Source organism: Protomyctophum bolini (assembly GCF_963924005.1).
Source record: "Protomyctophum bolini genome assembly, chromosome: 23".
Classification (NCBI taxonomy): Eukaryota; Metazoa; Chordata; class Actinopteri; order Myctophiformes; family Myctophidae; genus Protomyctophum; species Protomyctophum bolini.
In genome coordinates, this window is record NC_137884.1 from 14,329,341 (window position 1) to 14,345,307 (window position 15,967).

Here is a 15,967-nt window from a genome sequence, read left to right on the forward strand (position 1 = left end):
CATATTTTGTGCACCCTCCCGGAATCACGGCGGTGGTCATGTTGTAGCCTTTCAGTTCAGCTTTAGTGGCGACACTGATGTGACAGCGGTATGCATCCCACACCAGGAGACGTTGAGTGAAACTGAATTTTCCCACCACTGACTTGAGCCAATCTGTGGTGAGATCATCATTCATCCAGCCATTCTTAGATGTGGCAACCACTGCTCTGGTGAGCTCCTCATTCATTGCCTTCACTTCACGAATAGCCCCCTTGAAGACGATAAATGGCTTGAGTTTAGTGCCGTCGGCCTTAGCAGCAAGGACAACGGTGAGATGACTTTTCTCGTGTCCAGTTGTTTTCAGTGACACGCTCTTTGTGCCCGTGACATCAATAGTGGTGGGAGCCACCATATCAAACCACACGGCGGTCTCGTCCATTGCAATGATGTCCTTCTCTAAAATCCCCTTAGAGCCGACAGCCTTGCCGACGTAGTCAACAAACGAAACCAGTTTCTCAATAAGTTTATCTGGGTCTTTCTGTGCCATCGTGGTGCGGCGTCTCAGTGACAAGCCGTTGCGCCGCAGAAACTTCTCTAGCCAGCCCTTACTGGCCACAAAATGCTTGTCTGCATGACGCACGTTTGGGTAGATTTCCTTCGCTTTGTTTTGAATCAATTTCCTCGACACTCTGTTGTGTTTGTCGCGCATTGCATATATCCACTCCAAAAGTTGTGTCTCCAACTCCTCGCTGACTTTTTTTCTTCCCCCTCCGGGCAAACGTGCTCTTTCATTGTTGGCAGCCTTTAGGTCATTCTTTTGTTTTTTCCAGTACCTGATTTGCCTAGGGTCAACATTGAAGTGCCTTGCTGCTTTCTCTCCAGAGTGCTCCGCTGCATATCGCACCACCTCCTCTTTGAACTTAACTGTAAACTTTCGTTTTTTTCCACCGGTAGCCATGCTTGGACTGTTGCTTTGTGAACTTGTGTGTAATAGTTTCTCTCGCCTTGTTGTGAATGTGCGCGCCTGGTGTTTTAACTCGGAAGTATAAAGTCAGGTAAGGAAGCGTACCGCCGTAACGTATACGCCCACATACAAAAAAAAACAACCGGCTAATAAAAGGAGGCCGGAATTTATTTACTTAATTCGACGCAATCACCGGTGATTAATAGGGGCCCGGTAATTAATAGAAAGGAGGTGTTTATTGGAGGATTTACGGTATGTGCTTTGCTGTCTGATTGATTATAGCACATAAAAGAAGTTAAGACATCTATTTTAATTGAATGAAACTCATACATGTATGTGCTACGTCACTAGGTACTACGTCACCTAACTAAAAATGGCAGATAAAACAAAAATCCCTGTGTCATATTATATTCCGGTTATGAAAACTGCGGGCCCTGGTGGAGATCTTCCTTCCGAGGAGTGCACCTTTTTTAGTAGTTGTACCTACATTTCCTTTTCTTTGTGGAAGTTTCCATCATATTCTGCTTAAATCTGCATAGTTGTGACTTTTTGAGGTGACTTGCATATTTCCCGTCGGGATTAGCGTCAGCGATGCCGGTGACAGGTTCACCTTGCACTTGACCCACGCATGTGCAGTTTGATGGACATAAAAAAGAAAAGAAATGCAGCCCCGTGACTTGAGACTGTCAGCTTTTTCAAAAGCCGACGTCTCGGAAAAGAATGTTTAACCTGCTGAATCTCTTAAGTGTGTGTGCATCACATTCTGTTGTCTCGTCATATAGAATCATACTCTGAGGTGACATATCGTGAGTCAGCATTGTCTGAATTGGAGAAAAACACAGCACAGTGTGCACAATGCATCTGTGTCCTAGAGTGGAGCGCGTGCACTGCAGCCTGCATGCTTTATATTTATGAGATGGAATTTGTCAGCTTCCCCACATTTCAAAAATCGAAAGATGCAAAAAAGTTAAATGGCTGATTTCGCACCAGAGGTATTATTTGGACACAAAATGACATGTCATCATATCTAGTATTTTTAGATTAATCTACGTACGTCTACATGCCACTGGCCCAGTGGCCTTGAGGTGGGAATGTCAGCACTTTGTGTAGATTGATTCATGACTTTTTTATTTATTACAAAAAAAACTCTGACAAATTCTTTGCCAACTACAATCAGTGGCTTGCCCCTTGTCAATTTTTATAAAACCTACCCCCAAACCCCAGCACCAACCACCATTGACAAAAAAAAATAGAAATATATTTTTTAATTTTTAATAATATAACAAATTGTAAATAATAATAATAATAATCCCTCCCAAATCCAACCCACCCCATCATAGGCCTGAAAAGAAAAATAAATGAGCAAAGACTTCAACAAAGACCAAAAAGAAAAAAGGGGATTATACAGATTATTAGTTATACTGTACATGTCGTGCTAGTTATATAGTAGAGGTCCTAAATAGAGAATATGGTTCCAGCTATCTATTGTTTGATAGTTTGCACCATTTAATCTAGCTGTAGAAAGCTCCATTGTTACAACATCAGTTAATAACTGTTTCCACTTCCAGTGATTTAAGGGCAGAGAATGTGGAGCTTAATTGCCATCGCAGTGCCAACATTGTTTTTGCAGCGGTACTTCCTGCCAGCCAGAATCGTCTCTGAACTATATACTGAAAGTTAAAGAATCATCAATAAGGAGAAATAATTTGGGACAGGGAATATGTTTTTGTAATAAATTAGTTATCTGTTCCCAGAAACCTTTGACTGTGGGGCATTCCCACATCAAACAATTTGAAGTTGGTGGGGCGAACGCTTCTCGAGTTGTGTCCCTTTTATGCCCATATATGGAGCTCTTTGTCGGGCATGCCCAAATGTGGAGTCTATGCAGATCATTGTGAGAACTAGGCCAGGGTATATAGATATAGGGGTGATCAGGTACAGACCCCGGGCAGAGGCTTTTGTGCTAGTTCTGGACAACGGTGTATCTGACGGACTCGACACCGGGCACTGCACTCCCTGTGGTGGTGTGGAACGCTTGTGTCAAATTTGAAGTCGGTGGGGCGAACGGATCTCGAGTTACGTGGATTACAGACGTATGACGTACGTACATACGCACAGAGACTTGGTGCATTTAGAGATAGATATTGTTGTGTGGTACTGGTGGTAGTCCTTGAGGATTGTATCGTGGCGTTCCAGAGCTCTGAAAGGGTTTGGGAGACACTGATGCACCATGCAGCTTGATTAAAAATTTAAATCATCTTTCATGCCTTCAAAATAAGTTCCTAATTGCGTCTTTAAAAAAAGAAAGTGGACTATACCTTCAGTGAGGTCAGCGAGGTCTGCCGCTGTGGAGGAGAGATGCTAGTGTAGAGACTTGTCGTATACACTGATGAGTGATTATCCTCCGACTGCTGTTTACCCAACAGATTATCTCTGATTACAGCCACACTCCTCTCTGTTACGGATTATACACACGCACGCACGCTCGCACACACGCACGCACGCACGCACAATTATAGAACCTTAGCTCTGAACATCTTTGTTACTCAGGAAAACAAAACATCTTGTGTGGTCTGGCGTTTTGGATCTCACTCAGACAGAAGACTTCAGTAGAAGACTGTTTCTCCATCCATTAGTAACACCTGTAACGCCTTACACACACACTAACACACACACACACACACACACACGCACACGCACACGCACACTAACACACACACACACACACACACACACACACACACACGCACACGCACACGCACACGCACACGCACACACGCACACTAACACACACACCGGCAGCCTCTCACAGGCTGGTGGAAAAAAGCTCCCAGCTTCTTCTCCTTCTCGTTAATGCTTCGGTGTGAACTGAACTGTGAAGGCGCTGCTTGACGAGATTAATGCACGCCCGCTGACATTTATTTAACAGATATGCAAGTGGTATTCCTGTGTTGATGAAGACCTCCCCAGGTGTGACGGTTTTAACCCATTTTGGGCGGGAACCCCTTTTGGTGTTAGCATTATGTTATGCTTTAGCTATTGAAAATTCATAGCTCATAGCTATGAATGTACTCATGAGCTCTCGTACTATGAGCTCATAGCTCATAGCGCGCCACTCGGTGGTGCACTATGAGCTTGTAGATCTGCTATTGAAAAATCTAAGAACGACTGACATAGAAACATAGCTTTTTCAGAAAACTGTCAGGATGTAGAAGACATTTTTAGAATCTGATCTCAGGTCAGAATGGGTTAAGAAGCAGTAGACTTAAAGGTAACCATGCCCCCCCTCTCCCCCTCCCAGTGCATCCCCCATTGGGTTTTTAATGGACAAGATGCTCCAATGTAGAAGACTACGCCTCCCAAACAAAACATGGAACATGAAGGCATGAGGGAATGAAAGGATGAAATAATGAAGGGATTAAGAACCGCAGACTCACTCCCAATCTTCCACCGTAGTCTGAAACCTCACCTCTTCAGACTCCATTCGTAGCACTGCCAAAAGCACTTGCACGACTGCTTTCTTTATACCTCTGGTGACGTTTATAATTTAGGTCCATTGTACTGCTCTCGTGTGACTCTGTGTCTTTTTTTCCCTTTGTAACATGCTGATTGGCCGTGCGGCACCAGCAGGGGGAGTGGTGTGAGCCAATCACGTTGCGTCCGCCCAACGAGGCCACGTCGTCCACGCCGGTGCAGTACTGGCAGCACCACCCCGAAAAACTCATCTTCCAGTCATGTGACTACGAGGCCTACGTGAGTTTACTGTGTGTGTGTGTGTGTGTGTGTGTGTGTGTGTGTGTGTGTGTGTGTGTGTGTGTGTGTGTGTGTGTGTGTGTGTGTGTGTGTGCGCGTGCGTGGGGTGGGGGTGTGTGTACTCTAGATGTTCGAACATTATCATTATTTTTCATTATCACTAGGTTTCAGCATGTATCACCACATGCACGCACTTGCACAGTTGCATAGTCACGCACGCACGTGCATACTCAGTGTGCATCTGTCTGCCTGTCTTTCTGTGTGTATGTGTGTCTCTCTCTCTCTCTGTGTTCTTCTATCAGCTCTCTATACCTAGCGTCCGTCTGTCTGTCTGTCCTTGAAGTGCGTTCCACTGCATCATTCACGGTGTCTGAGTTCCTCCCACTGTTAGATGACCTGCTCTCCTCTCCTGCACACAGCGTGTGAAGGAAGCCGTGCAGCCTCCGCATCTCCTTTAGCTTCTCTCAGAGACCCCTTTTCTAACCGTTGCTTCCCAATAGAGCACCGAATCTGACGTCAATATCGGTAGAGTGTGCAAGTCCACGGGTTCATGTACCTTTTATTTGCATTGTAATCCCCATATAGGATTTTAGATCGCCTCATATAAGAACTGTGTTTGAAGAATAAACATGTCATCCCGGCCGTTTCACTCATATGGATCAACTGACGCTAATGTTACTGCTGCTGAATTAGTTACATTTTCGCTAGAAACAGACTGTATCAAATATGAGAGACTGACGGTCGTAAACGACACAGAGACACGTCCCTGACAATTTCGCAGAGACACGTTGTTTATTTTTGGACCACAATGCTTATTTGAAATGATTTCAAGATGACCCATGTTATTCTCCATAGATGAGCGAGTGACGTCGGGACTTCGGTGCTCTATGGGAACCGGTCCAGTCCGGCAAGCATCACTTGAATTTCATTGGCTATCGCCCAATTGCCCACTATCGCTGGGAGACGTCGCCCAAAAGATGAATTATTTTTATCTTTTCGGCCGACATTCCTCCGCCCACTTTTCGACCATCGCCTGTTCGCCTGCTATCGCCTCTATCGCCAGTAGTTGCCGCCAGGTCCCATTGACAAATAATGCACTTCTGGAAAATTCGTCTGGCTGTCGCCCGCTGTTAAAACTGAATTGAGTGGGCAAAACCATACCTAGATAACAGATTGTTATCACCATGACACTTCCCCAGTTGGTTACTTACACGAAGACAATGATTTATTGTATTACAAATTACAAATACATTTTTAAATATGCAACTGAGGCATTATATAGGAGAATATGCAACAAAAAAAGAATATGAAGAAGCTAGTACTGTGGAAAGGCTTTCATATATTCATTTACTTATATTGATCCTAGAAAAATGTAGTATAGGTATGGTTTTGCCCACTCAATTCATAATTAACGTTCCAATTTTGGAGCTCTGGCTCATGGACTAAGAACCAAAAAGAACTGAACCGGTTCCCATCATGGGAACCAGTCGATGGAAAAGGGCTCAGTGTGGTGGATGGTGGTAAATGTATTTTTACCTCTGTTAGCTTCTTTCTCATACTGCGCTGGTAAATTTAGCCTTAGCTGCAGTTTATATAAAATGTTATGTGTCATTGGTTGTTAGTTCCCATGGTTACAGCCTTAAGGTCCTTTCAAACGGGCAGTGATTTAACGTGCATACAGTTCACCTACGTAAAAGCGTATTTACATGAGCGTGAAGATTTTAGTTAAAAACGTTCGCTCTAAAAGAATATATATTCAAAGATGTTACGATTTTTCAAAAATAGCAGATCTGCTATTTTTCAATAGCTAAAGTATAACATAATGCTTAAAACACTAAAAGGGGTTCCTGTCCTGAATGGGTTTAACCCTTTTTTCTCAGAATTGAGGCTCAGAATGAGGTGTTTGAACAGAACATGGATGTTAGTGGCTCATTGCTAAATCGTTGCTACCTCGTTGCTACATTAGCTTTAGGCGATTTTGGGGTCTTCAAAATAAAAGACGTCGCTGCATCCGGTGGCAAATACAGGTTAAGAGTCGATTTGGCAGCCAATTTATTTAATATGTTCGATTCATGTTAGTGAATGAATGGACCATGACATTTAACCACTTGTCTTAAACACTCAATAGTAATACAGAAAATAGCCGATCTACAAGCTCACAACGCAGGGAGATAACAGTGGAGAGTCTGAATGGCTATGCTCTCATTGGGCTGAACTTCTAACCAGTCAAAATGTAATAGTGAAACCGATTTGCCGGGAAACCCCTGGCGGGAACTTCCTCAGGGGGTCCGCGGAGCCCACTCCTCACACGGCTGGTGTCCACCTCGGTATAGTTTAACGGAGGTTGTTAACCCTCTCTCTCTGGGGGCCGTGGCCTCCTGTGGCCCTCACGTACTGTATAAGTGAGATAAATGAAGGAGGGGGTCCGGCACACAGAGGGCAGACGCAGGCTGAAGGAGAATAAACCACGGGTAGAAATAAAGCGCTGGTGGAAGAACTTCTCAACATTTTTCTAACTCATTTTACTAGCACTTTACTAGAGTACAAATACATAAATAATCCTCCAACTGCCATCGTCACCATGTGTTCCCTTGTTTTAGTCCATTGAAAAAAGCACGTCTCGCTAAAAATGCAGAGGAAATCCAGGAAGGGGATTCCCCCCCCCCCCCCCCCCCCCCCACAAATGGAATAAACATGATGAACCGGGACTGAGATTTTGCTAACCCTAACCTGTGGTGTCCCATCGCCTTTTGTCTTCAGTCTATTGACTTTGGAATGACCCGAATTGATCCTATAGGGCTCTGCACCATGACTTTCGTCTGCATTCCGGCTCACATCGATCTGCGATGTGATATAGGGAAGGGGTTAGACCACACCGTGCCTTAAGAGAAATCAATACAATCTTGAAATCAATTGTAAAACGAATAGCCAACCATTGAAGGCCAAACATGTGCTCTGCTCTTTTGGCTTTAGCCTGCACTGATGTGTTCTGCATTGATTACATACGAGATAGGTTTTTCTTTTTTGGGAGTATACTGTAGCCTATGCATCAGATTTCTTTAGTGGAAGCCTGCGCAGTAACACAAGCAGCCTCATACCAGCATTGTGTTTCACTGAAACCAGAGACCTTTCATTCCAATCTGTTCTATACATAGATCACGCACGCACGTCAGTGTGATTTGATGGGGGGAGCAAACTGTCACCGTGGAGTGATATTAAGTTTATTAAACCGCACAGCGTTTCCGCACTTAAACTGAATCTGAGCCGCGGGTGAGAGAGGGAGATGTGAAAGTCACTTTTGGGCAAGTTAATGCATGCCGTCTGGTGTCATCTTCATCGTGGCGGTTTATGAGGCTTGATTTAAAGAGGTGTGTGTGTGCATGTGTGTGTGTGTGTGTGTGTGTGTGTGCAAGCCCCATAGACAGTAAACTCTCGTCCTCACTGTTGCAACATGGAAGCAAATGCATGCAGCCACCTTTTGGTTATATTAAAGTTAAATTATTATTAGTTAAACCCCATTTTGACCTGAGATCAGATTCTAAAAATGTCTTCTACATCCTGACAGTTTTCTGAAAAAGCTATGTTTCTATGTCAGTCGTTCTTCGATGTTTTGAAAATAGCAGACCACTCCGTGGCGCGCTATGAGCTTGTAGATCTGCTATTTTTCAATAGCTAAACCATAACATAATGCACCTAAATGGGTTCCCGCCCAAAATGGGTTAAAGATGCCGTGTGTGATTTAAATTCTTTGTTTGGTTAAAATAAGTGTTAAATGGCTCTATATTCCTATTCCTGCATAGCAATCATTGCTATGAAGGCCATTTAAATTAGAGATGCACGATATAATCGGTATAGTGTAATCAGAATCGGTCATATCGGCCATAAAGATACCATATGGGTAACAGATCGGTCTCAAAATAATCCAGAATATTTTCACCAATATTGATGACGCAAGAATAATGTGACCGTCAATGGCAAAAATTCTGCATTTAATGTGTGTACTCTTCTCATCCAGGAAAAAGAGCATATTTATTGATTGATTGAATACTTTATTAACACTTTGGGCCAATAGGCTTGTTTCCATTGTGTATAATACTGAATCGGTCAGAATCGGTATCCCTGCAAATAATCGGAGATCGCACATAGGTCATAATTTCATAATCATGCACCCCTGATTTAAATGAACATGGAGGATGTGTATACTGTTCAGTACGGCTGTGTTTAGGTCCAGCTGATACGTGTGGCCTCTCTATGACCTCATTACGTTCATCATTGACCGGTGGGTGACCTGCCCCCCTCCCCATCCCCCGATCTGTAACGCCATTAGCTAGCGTCAAATCAAATGCTACACTAACAAGCCCACCCGACCCTTCCCGTGAAACCCCCTATTATGACTATTATGGAAAATAATACATAAAATGAAGCACCTTTTGCCTGGATAATCACATCTATTCCTCCGCCTTTGTGCTGAACGGAAGATAAATCCTACAGGGGGGGCAGGAATTCAATATTGGGTCCTTGTCTGGTTGTTTTCTGTGCGTGTGTTTTTACAGTAAGGTCACACAGGGTATGCAGGTGCATTATTAGTAAGCAGCGTATAGACATCTTCTCTTCTGATGCATTTGAAGCCTTTAGAGATTTGTTTTAAAATATGTAGACCTTTATTAATCCCATTAATAAACCAACCATTGGCTCGGGCGGCTGGCATAGCCGTCTGGGCACCGTGGCTGGTAATCCAGTCTGGCAGTGTGCCGCGGGTTCGACTCCTGTATCCCGATGGCCTTTACTGCATGTCACCCCTCCCCCATCTATCTCCCCATTTCCTGTCAGCCTACAGCCTACTAAAAAATGAAGGCGAAAGCCACAAAAATATATAACCATCCATTAATCCCATTTATAAAGGTGTGTGGGGGGGATTAAGTTTAATCTTTACCCAGTTGATTTCTGCTTATAGATAAAGTGACACTTTGGCACATACTGTAAGACTTCTGATATAGCCTGGTCTATCCCACTCCATTGGGTGCACATGCTTCTCTGGTCTGGCATCAGTGATTGTGATGCTGGATTAACACATTTTGCTGGGGACCCCCTGGAACCTCCCCAAGGACCCCTGGGGTCCCCGGACCCCACTTTGAGAACCACTAGCTGCTCTAACCACTCAGCGACGGCCTAGATTCTAGAATCTCACCCTCTTCGTCGTGTGTGTGTGTGTGTGTGTGTGTGTGTGTGTGTTAACAACTCCCTACTCAAAGCGTGCACAATGTTAAGCACGCAATCGCACACACGCACACACACAAACACACACACAAAATGGTGAAATATTGCTTTGTGAGGTGACACATTGTTGGTTTTGTGTGTGTGTGTGTGTGTGTGTGTGTGTGTGTGTGTGTGTGTGTGTGTGTGTGTGTGTTCTGCAGTATCTGGGCTCCATGCTGGTGAAGGAGCTGAGAGGGACGGAATCCACACAAGATGCCTGTGCCAAGATGAGGGTAAAGTCGCACGCACAATATCACATCATTCCATAACCATCACCATTGTGATGAAATCATTTTATTTCTCCACACAAAACTTTCCTGGTGAGTTTGTCAGCAGTCACAGAGAACCTGCAAGAGCGCGCTTACAGTAAGGGCTTTAAAACCCTACCTGTAAAAGTGAGACACAGCCTCGACACACACACACACACACCACACCACACCACACACACACACCACACCACACCACACCACACTGCACACAGACACGCACACTGTGGATTAAATGTGAGGAGGGATTATTTTTTAATATCTGCATCTGGAAGTCTCGATGCGCGCAGAATGAATCCTTCCCTCACCTTAAGTCACCTCATCTCCTTCCACTGTCACTGCATGTCTCTCTCTCTCTCTCTCTCTCTATCTATCCCCCCCACTCTTCTCTCTAGAGTTATTGCAGTGTGAAGATAACAGATCGTCTCTCTCCGGTGGAAACCTCACATGTCCAAAACTTTTTTACCTTTCTCGATTCGAATTAAAAAACCTGCCAAAAGTAGCAGATCCGCAAGCTCGAAACGTGGCGTGAAGCTACTTCTGATGCTCCTGCGTGACGGTATGATCAAAAGAACATGAATATAAGAGGTTTCTGCCCGACATGCAGTGACGAAATCCATAATAATGAACCAGGCTTCTTTCCTTTGTTCTGTCCGTGTGTCTGTCTTTGTTCTGTCACATGGGAGGATAATTAGACTCACCCCTCTCCTCCCTTGACTGATCTCTCTCTGCACAGCTACACCTGACTGTGTGTGTGGGTGTGCGAGCGGCGCATGCATGCACACACACACACACACACGCACGTGCATGCGTGCGTGCGTGCATGTGTATGTGCGTTCTGTACTTGTATTATACTTCTGTGTGCCAAAGTTCCCCTCCCAAATATTGAATTTGAGAAACAGACATTCTGAGTACAGTGTTCCCAGTCCTAACAAGAGAAGATGTTGTCTTGTGTTTTTGATGTGGAGTCAGGCTTCACGCAAGGAAGAGAGAGAGAGAGAGAGTTTGTAAAAAAATAGAGCCAGAGAGACCCACAGAATGATCAGAATGTGCAGTGAAACCAACAAATGTCACGTCAGGATAGAGTCGGCATCCACCAATAGGAATGAGATGATTTGAAACGTAATAGCCTCATTGGGCCGGCTGAGAGCCAATCGATAAAAGGGTTTTTAGAAATGTAATTTGAGCCAGCTAGTCACTAGGCAAGGTGACCCTTGACCTTTGTAGACGATTGAATTGGATTCATGTAATGACAGAGGAAAGTTGTCTCTAAATTGACCACTGAATCAACATTGTCTGTCTGTCTGTCTGTCTGTCTGTCTGTCTGTCTGTCTGTCTGTCTGTCTGTCTGTCTGTCTGTGTCGCCTCCCTCTTCTACCGTTTCTATCATGCTGTATAGATTGTGTAGCTTTTCCTGGCATAGTGTTTCAATCTTCCCCGACATGGATTAAAACATTAACTCCCAGTTCAGCGTCCATTGATAGGAATTCATTAATGTGGGTCTTGTCACTCTCCCGTGGTTCGGAGACTCCAGTGCCCGTCAGTTATTAAAGTCCACGCCTTGTAAGGTACATTGAGTTGTTGAAAGAAGGGCAACAGTTAATTTGAATAATGTCAACATGGAATCAAAATGGAATGCATCAAATGTAAATCCTACCTCCCTCTCTGTCCTTCCTGTCTCCCTCTCTCTCTCGCACCAAGAAGTCGGCAGAACAGATGAAGAAGGTGCCCACCATCGTTCTGTCTGTCTCTTACAAGGGAGTCAAGTTCATCGATGCCACGAACAAGGTGACTGTGAGACCCTCTGTTACACTTATGTGACTTTTCAAGTCTGAATGCCGCACAGGCCTATTCCCTCCTAATTAAGAATGATCACTGAGTATTATTGATATAGATAATTTCTAAGCGGTGGAAACCTCACATGTCCAGTGTAGCATATCTACAAGCTTGAAACGCTGCGTTTGCGACACGTTTCAAACTGCTACTTTTGGAGAAAAAAAAAACGCTAAACTACGGAGATAAGAGGTTTCTGCCCCACAGCAAGGATATCCGTTTTTTTCTTTCTTCCAGAAACTGTGCACTTACAACACAATGAGTAAAACATATGTGTTGCTGTGGGCACACACACACACACACACACACACACACAGCTCATTAGGAAGTCTGGCTTTGACTTCGTCACCGACAACACACTAAAGCACATCTCTCTCTACCCGCCTGTCTGCTTTACCAAAAGGCAATAGCAATGTTTTTTTCCACAATAACAACGCTATATCTGCGTTTTGTCACGTCTCCGTTCCTTCCAGAACATCATAGCGGAGCACGAGATCCGAAACATCTCGTGCGCGGCCCAGGACCCTGACGACCTGTCTACGTTTGCCTACATCACCAAAGACCTCAAGTCCAGTCACCACTACTGTCACGTCTTCACTGCCTTCGACGTGGTCAGTGCAACCGCAATACCGTGTGTGTCCATTAGTCCTCACCACAGTGAAGACTATACTCTTCCTGGGGTCCAAAACATTCACACTTCCAATTACACACTTGAAATTAAATTTCATCCAATGAAAACATAATACATAATACCATGACACAGTTAAAACAAAACAAAACAAAACCAAATCATCCAGTTACTCTAACATTAAACAAGCTACCGACTGAGCGTTTTCTGACTATTAGACGTCTAAAATACGTCTACATCGTTTCACTTTTAGAGCAGTTATAGCCAGGTCGTCTAATAGCCGACTGTATGTATTGCCTGTCCTAATTATGGAGCCCATTCCAATGTGTGGTCTTCTCCCCCCGTGGTCAGAACCTGGCCTACGAGATCATCCTAACCCTGGGCCAGGCCTTCGAGGTGGCCTACCAGCTGGCCCTGCAGGCACGCAAGACGGGCCACGGCTCCTCCACGCTGCCCGAGAGCTTCGACAGCAAGCCCAGCAAGCCCGTCCCCAAGCCCCGCGTCAACATCCGCAAGTCTGTGAGTACCGTTCCCTACCGTCCCCAAGTCTGTGAGTACCGTTCCCTACCGTCCCCAAGTCTGTGAGTACCCTTCCCTACCGTCCCCAAGTCTGTGAGTACCGTTCCCTACCGTCCCCAAGTCTGTGAGTACCCTTCCCTACTGTCCAAAAGGGACGTGCCACCACCACAAGATGCATACGATAGGCTTTGATCTGACGTGTGAAAATGACATGGGGGTACATTTTATTAACCACTTACAGTAACCATTAAGACCTGAGGCCCATTCTACTTAATGCTTTCCAAATCAGTAGTTTGTCGCACTTTCGAAAAATGTACGTGTACAAGCTCGCTGTGATATTGTATGTCTGCTGTTTTTGAACAGCCAAAATCTTTCTAAGGGATGCCAGGGTAAACCTGGTTGACATATTTATTTCTTAATTGTAACATCGTGATATTATCAAACATGACATGCATACAATAATTATCAAATGTATCTAGACTAGGGGCATAGATTCCATCACATCAAATTAAACCCCGTCCAAAGGAGACAACCAAGCGTGTGCACCGGCCGACAGAAGCGATGCACTCGACTCTGCCGTCTGAAGCCAATGCAGACTCCAACATTATGCAGATACAAACAGTCAGTCAGCAGCAGCACTCACAGATGTACTGTAGCCTTTGGACGATGATTTCTGTAGAGTGCACTTCAGCGCTCATCAGTGTCTTAAATATCTTACAGACGCTGACTAATGCTTTCGGCTGACGGATACACTTGGCTGTACACTTTAAATAAATCATCTCATAGGCTACGTTTGTGACTCTATTGCTTTGCATGTATCAGCAAATACAATCCATCACTGTGGTCATAACGTGGTGGATTGATTTTCTAAAAGTACAAATAGAGAATTTCATGTAGTCTATTAATAACAACCGCTTTATTTAAGAGTCATCAAGCGAGTATGCACTGGGCACGGCTTTCTGCTGGTAGCTACAGTAGGTTGTTGCGACAACGGACATGAACACATAAACGACAGCCTGACACTGTATATTTAGCACGCCATGAATGTTATACATGTAACATGACGTTGTCGACAACTGGTTGACTGCTGCCAACAGCGTTGTCACTATACTGTATGTTTACAGTATGACACGTTTACTTGACAAGCCCACTCTGGATATTATGCTGGCTTTCACTGCATGTCAGAATGTCCACATTAAACCTGGAAAATGAAAGTGGAATATGAACATGGCTGTAGCACAGACAGACCATATATATATAGCTGCTTTTATATATACTTTATTGGAACCCGATACAAATTATGGACTCACATTTATGCGTGCCGCACGTACTGTATGTATCACAGTTTGTTGAGTGACTGCGGAAACCCCCGTATGTGTTTTGCCACTATAAAAAAGTATCTTCGGCAAATATAATGGATGTACAGTACAAGCTCACAGCATGTTCGTAGACACCGGCTATTTTCGCAGGAGGTGCGACGCAGAAAAGGGACCACCTAAACGTGTCAACACACCAAGTGACTCCTGCAGAGATTTCAATATAGTCAGCCTCTCTCCCACCACACAGTGTTTTGTTACAGTGGAAAACACCATTTGCGTGCACAGTGCTTCTATATTAATGTTGGCGTCTGCCGTCTGGACCATAGTGAAGTCTTCCTCTGTTGTCACCACTCATTAGAGAGAGAGAGAGAGGGTGTGTCGCTGGACAAATGGTCACTTGTTCTATTGTTAGACGGAGGAACAAGTAAGAGAGACACAGCTGACACACACAGAGAGAGAGGGAGAGAGAGAGAGAGTACAGTGTGTGTGGTCATGTGCGTATATATATATTGTCTCTGTAGGGTGGAAATCTCATATGTCCAAAAAACAGGAATCAAATTCAAAAGCATCAAAAGTATAGCAGAATCAGAAGAAGAATAAAAGAAAAGTAGCTTCGACCTTGAGGCTCTGGCTCTGGCTTGAGGTTCTTTTGACGCCGTAGTGTGATCAAGTAGGGCGTTCATTTTACGGGGGAAAAAAACACAGGAAGACAGCATACAGAGATAAGAGGTTTCTGCCCGACAGCAACGATATGATGAATGACGCCATGCGCTCATGCAGTCTGCTGAGTCGGCTGCCATTACATTAACCATTAATCGCCTTCCTTCTGCGTGTGTGTGTGCGTGCGTGTGTGTGTGTATGGATGGGGGGGGGGGGTAGTTAATGGATCGTAGCCTGCGGCAGCACTGGGATGCTCATGCTACGAGATTTAATTAATATTCCCACCACCTGCCAGCCTGTAACGCTCATTATTTCTGCAGCACGACCAGTGCAGTGATTTTTATGTACAGTATTTACGGCTGTTTGAAAATTGCCGATCTGCAAGATCTACGACGGGTTGCGTCGCAACGCATTGTGAGCTTGTAGATCTAGCTACTTCAACAGCCAAAAAGTGAAAAATTAGGTTGCCTGAGCTCAATTAGCTCAAGTCCCTCCCCAACCCAGCGAAGAAAGCTTGACCTGCATAGCTAAACTATTTGGATTGGCATTGGACAATCGCTTTTTGGGGTGGGATTTAGTGAATTGAACTTTTAACATTCAGTAGATTTTCTGTGGTCTGGGGTTTTCTGGCTCAAACAAGTGCTGTGATTTTCCTGCTGTTTGTGATGTCACAGCCTGCAAATCCCATATATGTCAATGGGATTTGCCAGCAGATGTCACTGTTTTCACTGTTTTGACTGTTTTCATTGCAGCTCAAAAGGCTTCCAAACCCCAGAGAAAACTCCAGACC

General features: G+C 44.5%; 1 protein-coding gene across 1 annotated transcript in view; it reads left to right on the forward strand.

The window, feature by feature from the left end:
* Nucleotides 1-15,967, forward strand: part of anks1b (ankyrin repeat and sterile alpha motif domain containing 1B) — a 252,885-nt gene that overhangs the window by 227,848 nt on the left and 9,070 nt on the right. The window contains exons 23-27 of the mRNA XM_080757040.1: nt 4,571-4,696; nt 10,114-10,185; nt 11,920-12,006; nt 12,525-12,662; nt 13,031-13,198. Coding sequence (XP_080613166.1) covers nt 4,571-4,696; nt 10,114-10,185; nt 11,920-12,006; nt 12,525-12,662; nt 13,031-13,198 — 591 coding nt within the window. The remainder of the gene's footprint in view (nt 1-4,570; nt 4,697-10,113; nt 10,186-11,919; nt 12,007-12,524; nt 12,663-13,030; nt 13,199-15,967) is intronic.